The sequence below is a fragment of the Symphodus melops genome, assembly GCF_947650265.1.
Source record: "Symphodus melops genome assembly, chromosome: 16".
NCBI lineage: Eukaryota > Metazoa > Chordata > Actinopteri > Labriformes > Labridae > Symphodus > Symphodus melops.
Window position 1 is genome coordinate 6,072,485 of NC_136706.1, and position 19,696 is coordinate 6,092,180.

Sequence of the window (19,696 nt, forward strand, 5' to 3'; positions counted from 1 at the left end):
GCGTCCGTGTTTCAACACTGACAGAATTCCCACACTCCCTCATGCATAGTTGTTCTAACAAGAGGCTGTCCAGATAATTGTTTCAATGAGTGATGTGACCAGATAAAGAGGTGAAATGCGACATGAGAATTAATCTTCAACTCGTAACACAAAGAATGCAATAAAAGCCCGAGCGTGTGAAAACACACACATGACAAACAACGCCACCTCCTGCTACTTTCAAACCCAGGATCATACGTGATGTGTTTATGAGCGTCCACACGGGCGTGAGGAAGCGTTGTGACCACTTCTCCTGTTTTTGTTATTGAAAGGAAGAGAAGGACACACACACACACACACACACACACACACACACACACACACACAGAGAAAGAAAAGGGAAGTCATCGAGCGGAAGCTGCAGTTTTTCTTCTGACATTGTGCTGCACATGATATTCTAGTCTCTTTCTTGGGAGAGTTTATAAACACTGTCGATCTAAACGGTCCGGTGGGAGAGCCTTGAGAATGGGAACGAATACGACTATGACCCGAAGACACTCCAGGGGGGGAAAGGGAACGGAAATTAAGGTCGCCTGAAAGCACCCTTTAGAACTGCAAGTGGTAACAAACAAATAAACTGCAGCAGCATATTTAGATTCTCATTGCACTGATTATTTCTCTAAAGGGCCTTCAGTAGTTCAGAAAAATGACCTGAAATAGTTTCGACGTACCCTACAATATTCTGCTGAGAGCAACAGCGTCAGGCTTTCTATTCTCTCCACAAACAAGATTTAAAACAACTTTCTCCTTAACTGTTAAAATCTTTTAAATTCTTTAACATGTTTTTATCTTGAAAAAAATCTTTCAAAATCTCAAAAGTCTTTTTTTTTAAGATGTTAAACATTTTAATCTGTCATTTTAGATCTTAAAAGATCATTATCAGTCTTTTTCAAACATCGACTAACCAACTTTGGTGTCTTTCTTTGACATCCTTGCAAACTTTCTCCCAAATTCACGATTTCATTGATTGAACAGATTGAAGAAAGTTATTGGCCGATTTATCGATATTGGATTTTCTTCCCCCCTAATATTGGCCAGTCAGGGCCTACTGTGACGATGCTCCACACTACTTTAGTGGAGACGATGCAAGGCAGTCGATGAGGGCATGCACTGTACAAACTAGTTTGTATGCCCTTAATTGTGCTCCTCACAAAACTCACAAAAAGACATAAGGGTAATAAAAGAGAAATGTTCCCTCCTCAAATATTCATGGAGAAGTCAATCGAAGTTTGAATCCATTTTTATCTGGGGAGGAATTTCACTTCTCTCTTCCTCTCTTGCAGATTCCTTTAGTGGACTGTGGCAGTGATCAGAAGTGCATTGCTGACCTCTCTCTCAAAGCTGAGCCAAGTGTTAAAAGGTTAGTCGGCATTTACTCACATTTCACACACTTCAATAACTGTGTGGGCATATGTTGCATATTGTCGTAACACAGACTCTGTTGTAGCTGTTTTATTCCAAAGATGTTTATGGCGTTTTAGTTACTGTATGTTAGGTTCACACAAGCTGCAGCACTGAGCAGCAAAGCTTTCAAATGAATGTCTGACCCCTTGTGGGGGGAAAGTGTACGTGCATGTTAATCTAGCGTGCTGGCGCGTTCCCTTTTCTCCTGCAGGATGATGATCAAAACGATCAAAGACAGAGTTGAAGTGAACGTCAACGTTAGAAACAGCAAAGACAATGCGTACAACACTAAAGTGACCCTCAGCTTCTCACCAAACATTAATTATGTCAAAGTGGAGGTGAGACCTCGAGAACTCCTCTGTCTCTATCTTTGTATTCGGGATAGATAGAAGTGATGTGTGATGATATTTGTTTTATTTTGTTTTATCAGCCAGACATGACTTGCTCTTTGAATAACACCAAAGTGGAGTGTGCTGTTGGATACCCCTTTTTGGGGAGCAATGTAGAGGTGAGTTTCAGCATCTTCTACTTTGTACACTGTATTTGTTTCCTGTTATTAATGCTCAGTAAAGATGCAATTTCATGTTATATTCACAGGAACATTTTAAAGTCAAATTCGAGGTCAATCTCAAGCATGTTCAGGCAGTGATTCAGATCAATGTGACGGCGACAAGGTGAGTGAATATTAGCACAATCTTTTGTCTTTTTTTTTTTTTTACAGCTTAAAGCTGTTTTCCTCACTTTCTCATTATTTCCCACAGTGACAGTGAAGAGCTGGATTCGACTCTACATGACAACACAGTGCTAATCTCCATCCCTGTCAAGTATGAACCTGGACTCATTTTCTCAGTGTGAGTAGCTGAGGAGGGTACTTTTTCGACATTGCATCATAAAAGTTGATTCAATATTCAAACAACATCACTGTCATAGCAAGAAATTCAGACGCCGGCATTACCCAAATATCAACCTTACAGTAGACAGTTTGAGATTAGCCTATCATGTGCTAATACCAGCTACAATAGTCTGGTAACTTACAGTCAGTCTGTCTTCAGTTTGTTTTTCAGTTTCAAACTAGAAGTCTTCAGCCTTTACGAATGTTGAGTCGAGTGACACCATTTGAACTTCTCTGACTCTAAGATGTTTTCTTTCTAAAGCTACAAAAAACTTTCAAAATGACTCTCTGATTGAGATCTGTAAAATCTAATCTGTTTTTTTGTTTAACGCATCGTCTAGTCGGCCTGTGGATCATCACATTGTAGTCAAAGACGGGGAGCAGTACCCCACAAAAATCAATGAAACGGAGATGATTGGAGAGGAGGTCAACCTCAGCTACACGGTAACATTTTCTGACAGAAATCACGTGATGATTTATTAATACAGACATACAGTTTAAAGCTGTATGCACATAAGTTATGCTTGAAGTTTCACTCCCCATCTCAAATACTCTTCAGGTGCACAAGTCAGGCGAAATGGAAACTCCGCCCCTCTACCTGACAGTGATGTTTCCTCATCTATCGCCTCATCAGAACCACTTACTGTACCTAACAAACGTTCATGCCAGCCCACAGGTATGGTACACACACACACAAACACACATATACACACACACACACACACACACACACACACACACACACACAGACCCATCTGCATACCTTCTTCTCTCCCTCTCCAGTTGATATGCGATGCAGATAACTGGATCAACCCTTTGAGGATTCCCCCGGCTGTTATAAAACCTGACCCAAAGAAAGAAACCCTCGGTGTTTATATATTGGTAAGCAATGAGGGATATATTTGCATTGTTTCATGAATTTAATTTTTTTTTCTTTTTTAAATGTCACTTTAACAGAGTTATATGTATAGATACATACACTGGGGGTATTTAGACAGCATAGAAACTGTTATGTAAAAACAAAGACTAATGATACAATTGCATTTAGAATTGATTTTTTGTTCGCCTTATGCCACAACATAAATGACCTACAGTTCTGAATCAGCAGCTCAACACACAAAAAGTTTATTTTTAGCATTGTCATGTAAGATCAGCTTTTGTGTCATCAGTCATGAAAAATGTGTGCATGTTTTCTCCCATCTAACTCTGTGTGTGTGTGTGTGTGTGTGTGTGTGTGTGTGTGTGTGTGTGTGTGTGTGTGTGTGTGTGTTCATTTTCACTACAGAGCTGTGAAAGCCACTTTTGTGCATCATTTAGCTGCCTTATCCCCAAGGCTACATATGGACAGGTCAACGTCACCTTCCGAGTGTGGAAGCCTACATTCATCAAAGTAGGTTTTATTAGATTTTTCCATAGATGGGAATATATTGAAGAATTAAATAACTGGGAGGAAAATGGAAAACAAACAGAAAACAAAGTTGAAGTTGTTTCCTCTTACAGGGCGAGTTTTCCGGTCTGTATATGTTTGTGAACGCCACGTTAAGAGCCAGAGATGAAAGCCTGTTTGAACTAAGTAGCAGCGACAGGAGCAGAAGTGTAAGTCTGAAAGTTTGGGTGGTTTTATCGTCTTTTTTTTAATATAAAATGTGTCTGTGTATGTTTACATTCATCCCATGTCTTTGTTTGCTTATTAGGTGAAGATCCAGGTCACGAAGGAGGCTTCAGGAGGAATCCCTATATGGATCATCATCCTCAGCATTTTGATAGGACTGCTGATCTTAGCACTTGTCATCTTTGCCCTCTGGAAGGTAAAATGTCCTAATGCAGAGTATTTTAGATCTTTGAATACCTTGTCACCATTTATAATGGTTTTTTTCAATGAAGTACTTGGATTGAAAACGAAACGCAGATAAAGATAAAAAAAAAAAAAATACAGTAACCTGCTATAAAAAAACAACAAACACATAAAAAAAAAAAATCCAATTATAATATAACGTTTTTATCAGCTGGAATCAGGGGTGATGGTTTGTGGATTTATTTTACTTTTTGAATTAGTAATCTTCCTGTGTCAAACCTGGATGCTAAGGTCTGCTTTTCTTTTTGAGAGTGGTATCAATCTTTATGTTTTCAGGTGCTTGCAACAAATGTGAAACTATTGTTTCATTGTGGATTTACGTGTGTTTATCTTGTTTAGAACTATTGTAGAGTACAAGACAAACTTCACTTGAGGTACACAAAGTGTTAAGCACCACGTCCTAGTATCGCGTGATAACATTGACATTGTAACAGAAGTGCAAAATCCTGCAGTTCGTCGAATGTACGCTTGAGGCTGGCTCAAGGAACACCAGAAGTTGCATACACATGACTGGCAAAAAGAGCTGTTTTTACAGCATAAATAAACATGTTTACAGGCTGGTACATAAATATAAATATGTTATATGAATATATAAATATGAACATATGTTATTGTCATCCTTGGCACACACTGTACTGAATGACTTATTCTAAACAAGCTCTGTTTTGCTTTTGAAAATGATAAGTGTTACCCACAGTCATGTTAACTGTTTGGAGAGTTAGTTTTGTAACTAAGCGTTTTTGCTTCTATAGATGGGCTTCTTCAAGAGAAAATCCAGGGACTACTCGAAGGAGGACATGATGGACTAAAGTTTCAAGCAGCAAGCAGATCTCTGACCGACTGTTTCCACAGCTAACAGTTCGCACAACAGACAGCCGGACGAATGGAAGAACCGCCAAAAGTGCGACACTGACATCTTGGAAAGTACAGACACTGTTCACTGTTTCCAATAAAGGCTCGGGTCAAATAATGTTTGCAAATACTTTAAACCCTACACATTGTTCTGTGACTAGCATCAGGCTACAACACAGGGGCTTTAAAGGAGGTGTCAAAGAAAGAGAGACAGTCTCTCTTAATTGTACAAAATGTTACTTTATACAGAATTTTTGCAAATACTATTTGTTCTAGGAATGCTTCTTTCTTGCAGGTGTACAGTAGAAATAACATCAGTTCCCTCTGTTTAGGAAGATGAATAAACCGTTACTTAGCAGGCATCTGTTGGTAGAGTACAGCAGACCAAAAATCTTCAGAGCTACAACATCTGCACTCAAGCTTTAGAGGAAAGAAAAGAACTCAGGTTTTTCAGAGTATGGCCCAAGCAACCTCAAACACTTTCTTTGTCTTTACAGCAACCGTGTAAAATGTCCTAATCCCTCGTGCAACACACAACATGTGGACTTGAAATGTGTTGAAGCAGTCTGTTTGATAGCGTAGACTCTCGTTTTATGTGCTGATTAGTTTTACAGAACACTGAACCTTTTAGCATTTTATACCATTTTAGTTTTTGTTTTGGTGTTTTTGCTGAATTTTAACAATGTAACATGGGACATCCTGGCTCTCTTCATGTTGACTAAAGACACTGACCTGAGATGTATTTAAAGGTGCAGTCTGTATGCTTTTTTTCTCCACAGTTTCAAAATAATATAACAATCAACAAACAAACTTGGATGTTAAATGTTTATAATCAGGTCTGGTTAAAGAACGCTGCGCCCTCAAAATCCCAAACTTTGATTGTACTGTAAATATTAGTAAATGCTCAATAATGTAAAGCTTTAAAAAATGTACATAATTGTATTTTGCTATTTTCCTGTAATTTAAAAGATGTTGTCCACGGTTTGTTTTTGTGTGATCAATGGTTGCAGAAGATGATTTTGCTCAGGTGCTACGAGTATCATGAATGATGACATTAACATTAGATGCATAAAAAATATCTGGCCCATCTCACAATTTCATGTCTGATAAAAATATGTAAATGTTGTTATATTTTAAAGAGAGAATTGCAATTATACGTGAAGATAAGGGTTTGTATCCACTACTTTAGTTTGTTTTCATTGAAAGTTAACGTTTCAAACCTGATGAATGACTGCTTTCCATCTTTTACATGATTTAGATAAGATTTTCTGTAGAATATTTTGAATCAAATTGTTAATTAGGGTAAAGGAGGTACAACTTCTTCCATTGTAGAAAAGAGTGTCACCATTCACCAGCAGTTGCCATATACAGAATGATATATTGGTATGTGATTTGTTAGACAAGCTACAAAATGTAACACAAAAACGTAGCAAACTGAACTCTCTCAAAGCTCAATGTTAACACCTACAAGGAGATTCTTCTATGTTTCTGTCTCTATCTTGTTAAAGAAGTTGCACAGCGACACACTATGTTAAAAGAGATTATGTTGTATATTGAGGAGAGTGTGTCTCTGCCCCAAAAAGCTCAGAGACAAGAAGAGGCCACTTTTGATTCTTAGAAAAAACACCCCTTAGCTCTCGCTCTCCACTGTTGACAAGAAGCACATGTAATAGATTGTATGTACAGAATGTGTGTGTCTTTTAAGATTGGGCTACATCAGTCTTATGCACCAAGGTGGAGTCATGGGTCTCACTTTGCTCACCTAAGGTGGTCTTTGGATTTTACCATCTGCTGTTCCCTTTTGAGCATGGGTAAAAAGTACAAAGTGAGATATTTGAGCTCTATCCCAGCCTTCTACACTGCTGTGAAGTCTTCAATGTAATGCACTGGTTTGTCAGACTGTATGCGTCCACATCAGCACAGAGATTAATTGAATCCTAAGTACAAAAATAAAAACTTTTTACAAATGTTATGTTATTCTCCTTTTGTTTGTCACATCATTGAATATAAACAGATTTGCTAACCCTAGTTTTTTAGGGGGGTGGATGGGCGGATAGATGGATATGACATTTGCTTGTCAATGTGAATTTAAAACATTTTTAGAAACAGAATCAGCGTTAAGGAATTGAACTCCTGTCTATGGTTATACAAAGGTATAACATTAAATATCACAATAAACAGATGATAAGCAAAGACTAATCTGTAAAAGACTAAATAAGTGCAGTGGTATGGAGTGCAAAAAAGATGCATAAGTAAACGTAATAAGACATTTACATTGAAGGCGTGCAAAGATTAATAATTTAATCAAATAATGTGTTTTGAGAATATCTTTGAAACTTGGAAAGGATTTATGAATATTTAGACTCGTAATAATTGAGTAGACTACAGTTTTGTACTCATTTGAGTATTTTTAGGACATATGGAGTATTATTTGTTTGTTCAGCCGTAAACTCCTTTTATTTAATAATGCTATAATTAATTTTATTATTTGAATAATGACTGTGACACCACTTTAAAAAAAAAAAAAAACTCGATATAAGAGTATATTACTTATTGCTGTAGTCGAGAGTCCTGCGAGGCAAAAATTAGGGTACTAATTGCTCCCTAACCCCTTGAGGTGATTTCATGTAGGAGTGCGCCGCCTAGCGGTCACCCCGCGACACTCAGCGATAAGTGACACTCTGGGAGGGGAAGCAGAACAAACTGTAAGCTGCTGGCGGATCCATCTTGCTCGAAAAAGAAGCGAGGGTAGAAGCTTTCCCCCCCACTTTAGTGTCTTAAAAGACTGCGCTGTTCCCCATAAATCGCGGTGGGGAGCCCGAGGAGGGGCTGTGTCTCTGTTTGTAGGATGTCCCGACATGAGGGTGAGTTGATAAACAGCTCCACACAGCACCTATGTTTGCAGGCTACATTACCTGAGCGGCTAGCTTCTCAAGCTAAGCTCTGCTAAGTGCTTATTCGATTCAAGGGTGGGGGGTGGAGGGGTGCATGCAGCGTTTTTCGCGGCTTGTTTTTTTTTGGAGGGGGGTTGCCATCAAACATACATATTAATTGGCTGCTACTGATGTGTAATTTTATTCGCAATATCATCTTATTTGAGTCAAACGGTTGTAACTTTCGTGAAGCCCGTCTGCAATGATACGGCAACATTGCGGAGCTTAGCAGTTAGCCGTTGCTAGGTGCTGCGTTGCCTTTCGTTAGCTTGGCTAGCGAGAAGGCTAATGTATGCTAACATAAGGGAGTCGCTAGTGTCCGTTAATGTTGCTCATAGCGGTGACCACAACCGTATTATCAGAACAGTATAATATCCTCTAACACAGCTATTATAACCACCGACTATTACGGTCGGTTACTGGTTAGTTAGTAAAGAATCAGAAGCTTTAATGTAAGGGCCATTACTGTCCCGTCTGGTCATATAACCTCCTAATGTTGTTAGCGAATGCACTGTCATCAAGAAGAAGAAGGAGACAGAAAGTGTGTGAGGCCTTTCACCATTAAACCAGTCACCAAGTTTGATAGCTTTCAGGCTACTTAGCAAACAAGCCATGGGGGGTAAAGTTTCAATGCTAACCAGATGGGACTGTACATTTGGTTCATTTCAAGCCCTGATGAAGCAGGCCACACATAAGGTTATCTTGTTTAACTGCATGATAAAGTTGCTGTGATGTTAGTGTAAACGCATCTAAGTCGGATATTGCTAACATGAAGTTATTAGCTTTACATTTTTTAAAAGTAGGGTTACATAGGGTTTTGTGTTTAAGTCCCTTCTAGTTAAAGAATTCTTTGAGACTCGTTGTTTAAGTTAGTTGTATGTCCACACGAGGAAGGCACTAGTTTAATATTCTTCTCAGGTGATTCTCTTACCTGTGTGTTTACTGTCACCAACCTTTAATCAGCCCATAAGATAAGATAATACTTTATTGATCCCCAGTGGGGACATTCAGGCATTTCAGCAGCAATACAGAAATCAAAAAAGTGAAATGCCAAATAAAATAGTAACATAAATACAATCTGAAAAATAATAGAAGAAGCTGTATACAGCTATACATTATACATAATGGGGGGGGGGGGGGGTGAACTCAACAGGACAGTGAAGAAATGTGTAGTGTATGGCAGGTTAAAGTGACAGTGAGTCAACCAGAGCTGATAACTACGGTTAATTAAAGTCACATTTTGAGTAGATTTTCTCTCTGTGTTTGATGCTTTGTATTCTAAGACGTCAGATTACTCTGTGCAGAGGAATTCTCCTCCCATACTCGTTTGCCAAGGAAGGTGTTCTTTTCGCTTTTAAAAGGAGATGTCAGCAGGCAGGAGTTTTATTGTTTCTAATGATGAAATTGCTCATAGATTTAAAAAAAAAAAAAAATACTAAACAGTAAGCCTGAACAGTTCTTGCATAAATAGATCTCCCTGTAATGATGTAGTAAAAAGTAGAAAAGCAGAGAGTTACAGAAATATTTCGTATGATTGCTTCTTATAGGATTAGCATGTTAGGATGGAATACAAATAAAGTCTCTTTCTTGTGACTATTTTGCTTCATGTTGACTAGAAATAATATTATTTGAGAATGTTTACACAGGGCTGTAAAGAGCGAGCGCCTGTAATACTTTTCATATCTTCTGATTTTAGTAGCATACCTCTGAGTTGCCTCTTTGAGACCTTGCTTGTGAAATTGGCTGGAATGTCAGAGTTCTTCATTGTTGGCACTTGTGGGTTGGTGCCTCTCCAAAACGCATGCTCTTGTCCAGGAGACTGGCCGACAGAAAGACTTTGCAGAGAGCTCAGCAGATGCAGCCATAAGGAATCTGTAGCGTAAGGTCCACCTTTTTCACTCGACTGTCTCTCTTCTTGTTTTGTTTGCTCCCGCAGGTGTGAGCTGTGACGCGTGTTTAAAAGGGAACTTTCGAGGACGACGGTTCAAGTGTTTAATCTGCTACGACTACGACCTGTGCGCATCGTGCTACGAGAGCGGAGCCACGACAACGAGACACACGACAGAGCACCCCATGCAGTGTATATTAACCAGGGTAGACTATGGTGAGGACCCGCTCATAAACAAAGACCCAGTGTTGTGATGCATTTGGGTCATACATGAAGTAATCATGCCTGTGTCATATATGGATCTAATCAAATAGAGACGACCGTCCTTTCTGGATTCAGGAAAAATACACAGATAAAGCTTCTAACTAAAGTGATCATAACATTAAGATCCATGTTTTCAATGATGAGTGGTGTCAATCATTTAGTGATTTGGTTCTATGACAACGTTCTATGAGTTAATAACTTAAGCCCTTTCTGACGGTAACAAATACTGTTTATTTTTTTTTCCTTGCAGACTTGTATTATGGAGGAGACACTTTTTCAGTAGAGCAACCCCAGTCATTCACATGTCCTTACTGTGGCAAAATGGGCTACACGGAGACGTCCCTACAGGAGCACGTCACCTCAGAACATGCAGAGACTTCAACAGAGGTGGTGAGTGGACACGTTGAGGCGATGACGCCGCTGCGCACTGAAAAGCATTATTTTGTGTGACGTCGTGTGACACACTCGGATGACTTTTGCAAACACGTTGTCTGGAAAAAAAATGCTTCAAGACATGGCTTGCTTTAACAGATCACAACCCTAAAGTAATGGTTTAGTCATCATCAGCGTTTCAATAGTATCACTGTGTTAAAGCAGCTCCTGCAGACGTGTTTACACCTGACATCCAACCACTGATTTTATTTTAGAATCTTTAGAATTGCATTTCTTTGTTTCCTTGTCCGCCAGCATCTCTTCATTCAGACAGCTATTACTATTGAGTGCTGCACTTCACGCCGCTTAAATGACTTCCCAGGGTGTACACACAGATTTATAGATTACTTCGTTCTCACAGCAGGATTTTTTTACGAGCGTTGTCCACTGCTAAACTGAGAAAACAAGGCCGAGAGTCAGGCTGCTGCTGACACCTGCCTGCCCACAAGGCCGGCAGGTTAACTGCCAAACAATGGCAGCGTCACCAGCAGTGATTGAAGGGACTCAGCCTGAGCCGATTAGTGATATATCAACTCTTGGTGACTATCTACGCCAAGTGATACCAAGTCCTGGTTGTACAGGAAGAGGCTTTAATGCATAGGATTTGCCATTCTCTCTTACTATCTACCAACCAACAAAAACATTTCCTCCAGTAAACACAAATATTCATTTGAATAATTCCCAACTTCTGTTAATATGAACCGCCTTTATACAGTATGTGAATTCATAATGTTGAAATAAGGTCCGCCTCCTATTTTCAACTATATCTGTTGAAATGTTGATTTGTTCTTAAGAGGCACTTTTTGTATTTTTGCTTCGTTTGATGGGAAAAAGTTCTCATTCGACCTTTAAAACGGCTCATTAGTATCAGTAGTATTAATCCTTGATTCACTAAATTGTCATTTGACAGCTGAGAACAATCCCTCACAGTTTAGTTTAAGCAGGATGAAATGCTGCATCTGTTTCCTTTACTTGATTGATAAACATCGGGTCCATTAATGCGCGTTTGCAGCAGCAGGATGGAGAATGTCTGAGGACTCGAAATAAAGTACAGCAGCCGTTTTCATTGTAACCGTACATCAACATGTCAGCCAAGTTCAACAGTGTGGCTCATTCATGGGATTTGTTTTAGTATTTCTTTTAGACAACAATGGACCTCTATGGCAAAGAAGAATGAGACGTGTCAGGGAGGAGCTACACAGACACTACTTGTTAACGGCATCAGTTAGTTGTTGGTGAAGGAAAAACTAGAATTCTTGTCTCAGTCGATTGTTTAATCAAAGCTGACCTGTCCAGCTTACATGTCAGGTGTTGCTGGTTTTAAAAGGGTCTGATGAACCTCGGATGTTTTTATTTTTAATTTATTTATCTAGCATAGCTTCTTTCCAATGTGCCATTGTTACGATGCTGCAGAAGGTAAAATGCTATCATTGGTGTATCCATGTTCTTAAACACAAATCTCTCATTTCAGATCTGTCCAATATGTGCGGCCTTGCCAGGAGGCGACCCCAACCACGTCACAGACGACTTCACAGCTCACCTCACACTTGAACATAGAGCGCCAAGAGATTTAATATCCTTTCTTTGTCTACTCTTACTCCATGAACATGTGCCACTTGTTCATTTGTTTAACAAATATGTACAACACTTCACTGCATTCAGCCTTAACTGCGCCTGTTTACGATGAGTCCAGCAGTGTTCGACATGTACGCAGGATGTTCCATCCCGGTAGAGGGCTCGGCGGTCCTCGAGCACGGCGGACAAATATGCACTTTACTAGCGGCTCCACAGGAGGACTTTCATCCTCCTCATCACAGAGCTCCACCTACACCCCCAGTAACAGAGAAGCAATGGACCCCATTGCAGGTGAGACTCACGAGCAGACTGCTGTGCTCTGCAGATTGTATCACAGCAGCTCCGGAAAGTGCTGTTGCTCAAAACAAATTTTATACCCTACAAAATCTTTCATTATATGACAGCTAACCAATCCACAAATCAGTATTAACTTTAGGATACGTGTTGCCTTTCAATCACCCCCTATCCTCACATGCTCCACCTCTGCCCCGCTGGATCCGTTTGTGGAACTGATTGGGTTTGTGGAAAACTACAAGATCACGGGGGAATAATGAGAAAAAAAACGGACAAACATCACGTTGCTTTGTTTCTCTGGGGATGATTAGTTGTTTGTTCGGGGCCGTTTTTTGCGCTTTATTTTGAAATTGACTGGGCGCTCTATGCATTTCTTGCGTCTGACTTCCTGTTCATGTTGGGGTTTTTTTCCCTTCCACATTGACCCGTGCCTGCAGTGTGTTTAAAACGGTGCAAAGGTTTCGCTGGTGGCACGCTGCAGAAATGGACACAATGATTGACTGGAGTGGAAGCGAACTGCGATGTAGTGCGCGGCGTTGACGGACCGCAGTGTGTGGAAATTGGGGGCGACGCTCTGGTTGAATGTGTCTCTGATATTAGACTGTTTTAGCAGGCTCATAAACAGAAAAACAAAAACAGTAAATTACCATATCAAAAGGGCCCTCTGGGAAATATTTCTTTTTTCACATGACCAAAAAGTTTCATTTCAGTCGGATGAAAAAGTGTCAACCCACTGGGGCTTTTTTCCCCGCTAAATGCCAAAACACAAAAGCATACAAAGTTGTAAACAAAAAATCCTCAAACTGTTTTAAGTACATCACAACTTGCAGAAGTTTGGGATCTGGCGTTTATGTTAGTGATCGTCCTGACCACCGTAGTGTCGACTCTCTTTCTCCACCAGCAGAGCTCAAACAGCAGAGCCTCTTTTTGAAAAAATACAAAGCAGTATAAAGTGTAAACCAAACCAGACATGCCTAGTTGAAGGTTTGACTATCCTTCACATCTTCTTGAATGTATCTTTCTACTCGTTTGTCCTTTTGAAATCACCAGTTATTCATAAACAGCTGACAGCGAGTCCTGTTTTTTTTTGTCCTCTGCAGAGTTGTTGTCTCAGCTGTCAGGTGTGCGGCGTGCGGCGGGGGGCCAGATAAACTCATCGGGGCCTTCAGCCTCTCAACTCCAGCAGCTCCAGATGCAGCTGCAGTTGGAGCGCCAGCAGGCCCAGGCAGCACGACAGCAAGTGGAGACGGGTCGGCACGCCACGCGACGCAGCAACAACCCGGGCAACTCTGGCGCCACCATCCCTCCACCAAACACGGCAACCGCCAACACTGCCACTGTGGGTGAAAGCAACCCCTCGTCCTCGTCCCACAGCTCCCAGTTCCTATTAGCACGGTGAGTGTGGCCCTTGGTGAAAGTACTGGTGGTGATGTTGACTTGAAAATATTTGCATTTCTATCATCAATTAATCTTTATTATTTGTATAGTGTCAATTCATAACAAGTATTATCTCAATACACTTTTCAAAAAGCAGGTAGAAGACATCTTATTGCTATAATGCATTGTTTAAAGGGGACATATTATGAAAAATCTACTAATAGATAGATAGATAGATAGATAGATAGATAGATAGATACTTTATTGATCCCGAGGGAAATTCAAGGTTTTAAAACATTTATTTGGGTAACCTGAGTGAATATTGACCCACAAAATTTGAAATAAATCCATCCAGTCCTTTGTTTGTGGTCTGCATAAGTCTTAACACACAAGAGAAAAATGCTCCGTTTCAAATTTTCATTTGTCACATCACAAGTTGGATTCTGGGAAGAAAATCCCCTCCCCTCCCCTGGTATATCCGCCCATGGACTCCATCCCAGCCTAGAGCAAAACATTTGTGCCATTTTTATTGTGTTCTACAGAGGAGTGATGTTCTACTAATGCTCATTGCATTTAAAGAGACACACACCAAAACGGAGCTTTTGGTTCAAATATAACATGATTCATGTTATATTTGAACCAAAGCACAGCACAGATGTTTTATTTAGTGAACGGGGGACTGTTTGAAAAGGTGAAAAGGGGGGATGATATGTCCTCTTTAAGTTGATCTGCACTGGTGTTGTTTGATGGTTAATTCCTCCCACACCAAGTTTTCTGAGACAAACGTTCATACGGCAATCACCTTTAGTTGAATCAGTCTCATTCTAAAGTATAAGCTGAGCAGTTTTCTATAATGATGGTATTTTAAAACAAACCACACTTTAAGACCAAACCAACGTAGTTGTTAGTTCAGCTCTCAGTTCATCCCTTCTCGCAGCCTGAAGGCCAGAGGTTCAAGCTTGTTCACTCGAGCAGGAGATGTGGATAAACCCAGCAGATGGACTGACGTTATCCTAGTCACCATGTTTCTCAGAATAACTCTGACATGAGGAAGTCTATCAGCAGACTTGTCCTTTTGTGCCTTCACATATTTTCAGACGTGAGCTCATCTTTAGTTACTGAAATACGGTCTGGAAGCTGTTAGCCGAGCTAAAAGGAGAACTAAGGGGACAAAAAAAAGTACTTCTGGATAGTTGTTCCTCACTATTAACTGAAGTTGAAGTAATTAAAGGCTCATGTTCCCCGATGTTATTGTTGTGTTATTACTATGGCTGTGACGGTACATCGACATGATCAACATGAAGTAGTTTTAAATTCAGTGTTCATTGTTCCGCGCAGGTTAAACGAACCTAAGATGTCTGAAGCGGAGCGTCAGTTTCTAGAAGGAGAGCGCGCGGACCGCAGCCTGTTCGTGCAGGAGCTGCTCCTGTCCACGCTGATGCACGAGGAGAGTTCTTCCTCCGACGAGGAGGAGCGCCGAGACTTCGCCGACTTCGGAGCGATGGGCTGCGTGGAAATCATGCCTTTAGATGTTGCGCTGGAGAACCTCCAGCTCCGAGAGAGAAGCTCTACGGGGAAGGAGCCTCCGCCGCCTCCTCTTTGATGTCCGAGCATCAAGCAGACTGTGTCCTCTCTGCTGCAACTGTCAGTGATGGGCAGCAAACAGCAGCAGTCCTCCCTGGCCTCCTCCCTCTCCTCCCTCTATTTTCTGAGTTTGTTTTTGGTGATTGTAATTTCAGGCCTGTCACCATTTTTGTTACATTGTAAACAAAAATAAATGAGAGCAAGTGGGCTAAATGTGCGAGTGCGCTAAAGCAACTGAGTGAGCGAGCGAGAGAAGAGAAATCTATAAATATATATAAAATATATATGAAGTTGATAATCAATCCACATAACTTTTCTTTTCTTTATCAGGTTAATGTTACAGGCAGCTGTGGCACACCTTTGCTTCCTGTGACATGCAAACGGCTCTCCATATAAATACTCCACGTTCAAAAAGTCAAAGGGGGCCGAGGCTCCTCTCATGAAGCTGCTGTGTGTGTTCATGATTATTACTAAATAAAAAGTGCTTGGATGGGTGACCATTACTACTGCATGCAGTTATTTGCAGCGTGCATGACTTTTAATGACCTTGTCATTAAAACTTAAAAGAGAAAAAAAAAAATGATCCAAAGCTTTCAACTATTTTTAAAAATGGTTATTTCAAACATGTTCAAGTCTTGCAAAAATTGAGTTCCTCAGAAAAAGAAAAAAAACTGACGTGCAGAATTGAACTCTAACAATATACGTATGTTAGTTTTTCTTTAAGAGATGAGAGAAACAATTGGATTCAGCTGTAGCTTCTGAAGAAATGCTGCAGCGTGTGTTTGTGCGTGTGGGTGTGCGAGTGTGTGCGTCTCAGCTCCAGAATGCCTTTCATGCATCTGATAAAAACTAGGAAGAGAAGAAAAGAGTTTGCCTCTGGTTTCTTTTCCTCAATGTTAATGTTTAGTGATCAGCTGTTTAGGCAGCGTACTCTTCATAAATGATAGATAATCGCTCTACTACAGTTTGTCTGTTGGTGTTTAACACTCGTCTGTGGTGTCACACCACGTGCTTTAGATGGCTTGTTTGATTTTATTTTTGTTCTTTCTGGGTAACAGGAGCTTGAGACCTTCCATGCTGCGGTTTTGTTTTCCTCTGTTTGTTTTATGAGAAGGTTTTTTCTCTTTTTCTGCTAAGGTTAGCACTTTCTATTTATTCATGTTTTTTTTTCTTTCTGATTCTTTCGAGCCTTTAATCTGAATAATGCCACCTTCATGCCTATACTTTTACCCTCTATGTAAATTACAATGAGATGTATATGGAATTTGTGCGTTACCTTTCATAATGGTTCTAAGACATGGGCAAACACTTTTTTTTAAATCTGTACATTTAGAATACAATAAATATAAACTGCGCACAGCTTTTGATGAAACCAAGAGACCATCACACCTTTGCATCTCGTGTTGTTTGTGTTGAGCTGCAATGATTTCTTTTGGCCCCTGAACTTCAAATCTTTAAACTCCGTTAAGCATTTGGAAATTTAGTATTTTAACGCACTAAAATGTAGCTGTGAGTTGATATAAGGGCGATGTTTTGTCAACAACAACATACACCAGTGATAGGCAGCTTTAAAAAAACAATATGCCTCATAAATGAATATACTGCAACATGTCCCACACTGCCAGAACTAAAACTTCATTTGAGTTATGAGCGCTCTCATTAAGGTTTACAGAATGCTAACACACGTGGAGAAGAAAGTGAATGAGTTAAGCTGATAACTTTAATCCAGTTACCTAAAGATACTTAAATAACGCACATTTAAAATAAAAAGTATGAAAACGATGAACAAAGGGGGACAAAATCTCTCCTATCAATGAGCACTTCTCTCTTTCCATTTAGTATTTTTTGAGGACTGGATTGTCAACCGTGTTTGAGAAAAAAATCAATGGATCTTTTGTTTATTCTTCCTGCAGTAGACAGTAAAGCCCCTCTCAGAGGGCCTTAGGGGACCCCCGTCCCACCCACCCGCTACATAAGATGTGAGACCAATCAACATGATGGACTTCAGGCAACTGTCCCTGCGCCATGTGTTGAGTGTGAAAGTCCTACCACAAGCTGGGACACATTGAGGTAGGTTACACACTGTTGAAGATTGAAGAAAATGCCTTTTTCAGCCTCTTAAGTGTGTCTGTGTGGATTTATAACACCGTAGCGATACATTTTCATTTCAAGCACAATATCATTTTGCTTGAGAACAGTTCACACTCGGCTTGTCCTTGTGAGTGAGTGTGAGAGGTCATTTAGGGCAGCTGTCGGTGTCACTCCCCTGTAGTTATTGTTAGAAACAAATGGAGCCTGCGGGATACCTTTCATGACACATGTTGCTTCTTTTTTTTAAGAGCCCAACACCAAAAGCAATAACAGGGATTGAGTGGCACTCAAACTTTAGAAAAGAAAGAGTGTCCAAAAACTAACTAGCTATCAGGTCAATGAAGACGGATTCTCCTTAAAGGACTCATTAATTAGGGGGTTTATGATTTTTGTGCATTAATCTGAAGAAAGGATTTAGGCTTGTTGAGGTGGCACTATTTGGAGGTAATTTAATAAAGGCCATAACTCATGTCAACTTATAAATTCTGTATTCAATTGAATGACAGTCTAATCTTTAGAGAAGACTAATTATGATTGGATGAACATTGACAATAACATATGTACTTAAAGCCCCTGTGATGAGTTTTTAGCGGATTATAATAGAATCTGAGATTATTGCAGATGCCTTTTTCCGAGCTACAGAAACAAATGAAACCATTATGGGGTAGATGTCAGATGAAACAAATTGCAGCATGCTGAAGAAACAGCTTATGTTTACATTTTTCATAGAAAATATTCACAGTGAGTGATGTATTTCACTTCAGAAAAAGTTTTTTTTTTTTTCTCAATAAGCCACTATTCACAGGACAGGATTCCCAAAACATTATGACATACGCTTTGTCCACAGGGGGGCGCCAAAATCAACACAAACTAGAAGTTCCTCACAGGCGCTTCAGACTATTGTATGCAAAGCAAATTGCACCTGCAACGTGCATCTTTCTCAGCAAGGATTTGTGAGGGCACAGAACATATTGTAAGACATACCACCTTTATTAAATGCACAGTATCACAAGGAACATTTCCATTAATTGTGGATAAGCTACTCACATGATGCACAAAGCATTGAATTGATTGATAGAACTGGCTGATTAAAGCAGGATTGAATCTGCCAGAATAGCACGCACACACACGCACACACACACACACACACACACACACACACACACTCTTGCATACGGAGGTATGTGCACACACGCCATCCCACAAACTCACACTCTTGTCATTTTATTCCCACAGTAAGTAAAATTTGCTATCCGCACAGTAATGAAAACTGTAATCGTTTTTTTCTTTTCTTTGACCACATATGTACAAAAAAATCCTCGACCCGCCCACCCCTCCAGATAGATTACATTCAAGAAAGGTCCCGACCCTGCTAGATTACATTCAAAATAATATACTATTCATGATGCAAAGTCACAGTTATTCATCTGAAAGAGGATCAAAGTAGGCTACAGTCAGTCAGAGGTTTGAGTGGCGGTGGAATTGCCAAGAGGCGACCTTAGACCTCATCAGCTTGGAGAGATCCTGATGTTTTGAATCAGATCCAGAGTTTATGATCCTCCTGTGGACAGTCAACAACTCAAACAGCCTCTGTGTAAATCTCCCCATCACAGTGGAGAGGAAAAAAGAGATCTATTTTCTTCTTCTTCTTTTTTTTTTAAAACATTGTTCAAACGAAGTCCTCTTCAAATCCAAAGTTGCAAAAAAAGGATCGTTTTCTCACTGGTATTATGAACGAGCACAAAGAAATAATACAATGTAGCACAAATTAAATTGTATTTACATTTAGTATGTATTGCCAGTGGCCCATAACACTTCTTCAAGACATGTCACAAAGTTTTTGACATGATATCTGCTTCAAACAGATTATACTATTCAACATCGCCTACTATTGATATAGACACATTTCAGAACTGTACAGAATGAACAGCAATTTATATACAGCCGACGTGTAACTATTATACAGAACTAACTGTAAGAAAAAACACAAAGGGACATTTTTTGGACTCGCTTCAGTCATGGCCAAGGTGTGTTTGTCTTTGTTTTTAAGTGCAGGTGAGGTTGAGGCAAACAGCAGCTGCTCAGGTTGTGCATTTGGGGATTAAACAGCAGTTCCTGTGTCTTAAAAAACCTTTGTCCTATTGATGTATGTTTTATTGTGTACATTCTGAAAGGGTACAAAATGTTTAGAAATTGCTCCAGGAGATTGATTCATC

At 39.9% G+C, this 19,696-nt stretch overlaps 2 protein-coding genes across 2 annotated transcripts in view; both read left to right on the plus strand.

The window, feature by feature from the left end:
• Positions 1-7,014, plus strand: part of itga1 (integrin, alpha 1) — a 43,248-nt gene extending 36,234 nt beyond the window's left edge. Inside the window, exons 19-30 of the mRNA XM_079364498.1 lie at positions 1,323-1,399; positions 1,655-1,781; positions 1,874-1,951; positions 2,041-2,117; positions 2,205-2,294; positions 2,677-2,779; positions 2,895-3,011; positions 3,119-3,217; positions 3,621-3,725; positions 3,836-3,931; positions 4,030-4,143; positions 4,943-7,014. Of these exons, the coding sequence (XP_079220624.1) occupies positions 1,323-1,399; positions 1,655-1,781; positions 1,874-1,951; positions 2,041-2,117; positions 2,205-2,294; positions 2,677-2,779; positions 2,895-3,011; positions 3,119-3,217; positions 3,621-3,725; positions 3,836-3,931; positions 4,030-4,143; positions 4,943-4,999 (1,140 nt within the window). The 3' untranslated portion in view covers positions 5,000-7,014. The remainder of the gene's footprint in view (positions 1-1,322; positions 1,400-1,654; positions 1,782-1,873; positions 1,952-2,040; positions 2,118-2,204; positions 2,295-2,676; positions 2,780-2,894; positions 3,012-3,118; positions 3,218-3,620; positions 3,726-3,835; positions 3,932-4,029; positions 4,144-4,942) is intronic.
• Positions 7,015-7,697: 683 nt separating this feature from the next.
• On the plus strand, positions 7,698-15,892 carry kcmf1 (potassium channel modulatory factor 1). Its single transcript, XM_079364358.1, has 7 exons — positions 7,698-7,906; positions 9,912-10,079; positions 10,378-10,517; positions 12,031-12,132; positions 12,242-12,425; positions 13,529-13,823; positions 15,144-15,892. Exons 1-7 carry the CDS (start codon positions 7,891-7,893, stop codon positions 15,406-15,408), a joined length of 1,170 nt encoding a protein of 389 aa, XP_079220484.1. The 5' UTR covers positions 7,698-7,890; the 3' UTR covers positions 15,409-15,892.
• Positions 15,893-19,696: the final 3,804 nt, after the last annotated feature.

Excerpts from the sequence above, each read along its gene's own strand:
- kcmf1 (XM_079364358.1), top strand. Across the intron at positions 12,133-12,241 it reads ATAGAGCGCCAAGAGATTTA|GATGAGTCCAGCAGTGTTCG; the intron begins ATATCCTTTCTT and ends GCGCCTGTTTAC. Across the intron at positions 13,824-15,143 it reads TCCCAGTTCCTATTAGCACG|GTTAAACGAACCTAAGATGT; the intron begins GTGAGTGTGGCC and ends TGTTCCGCGCAG.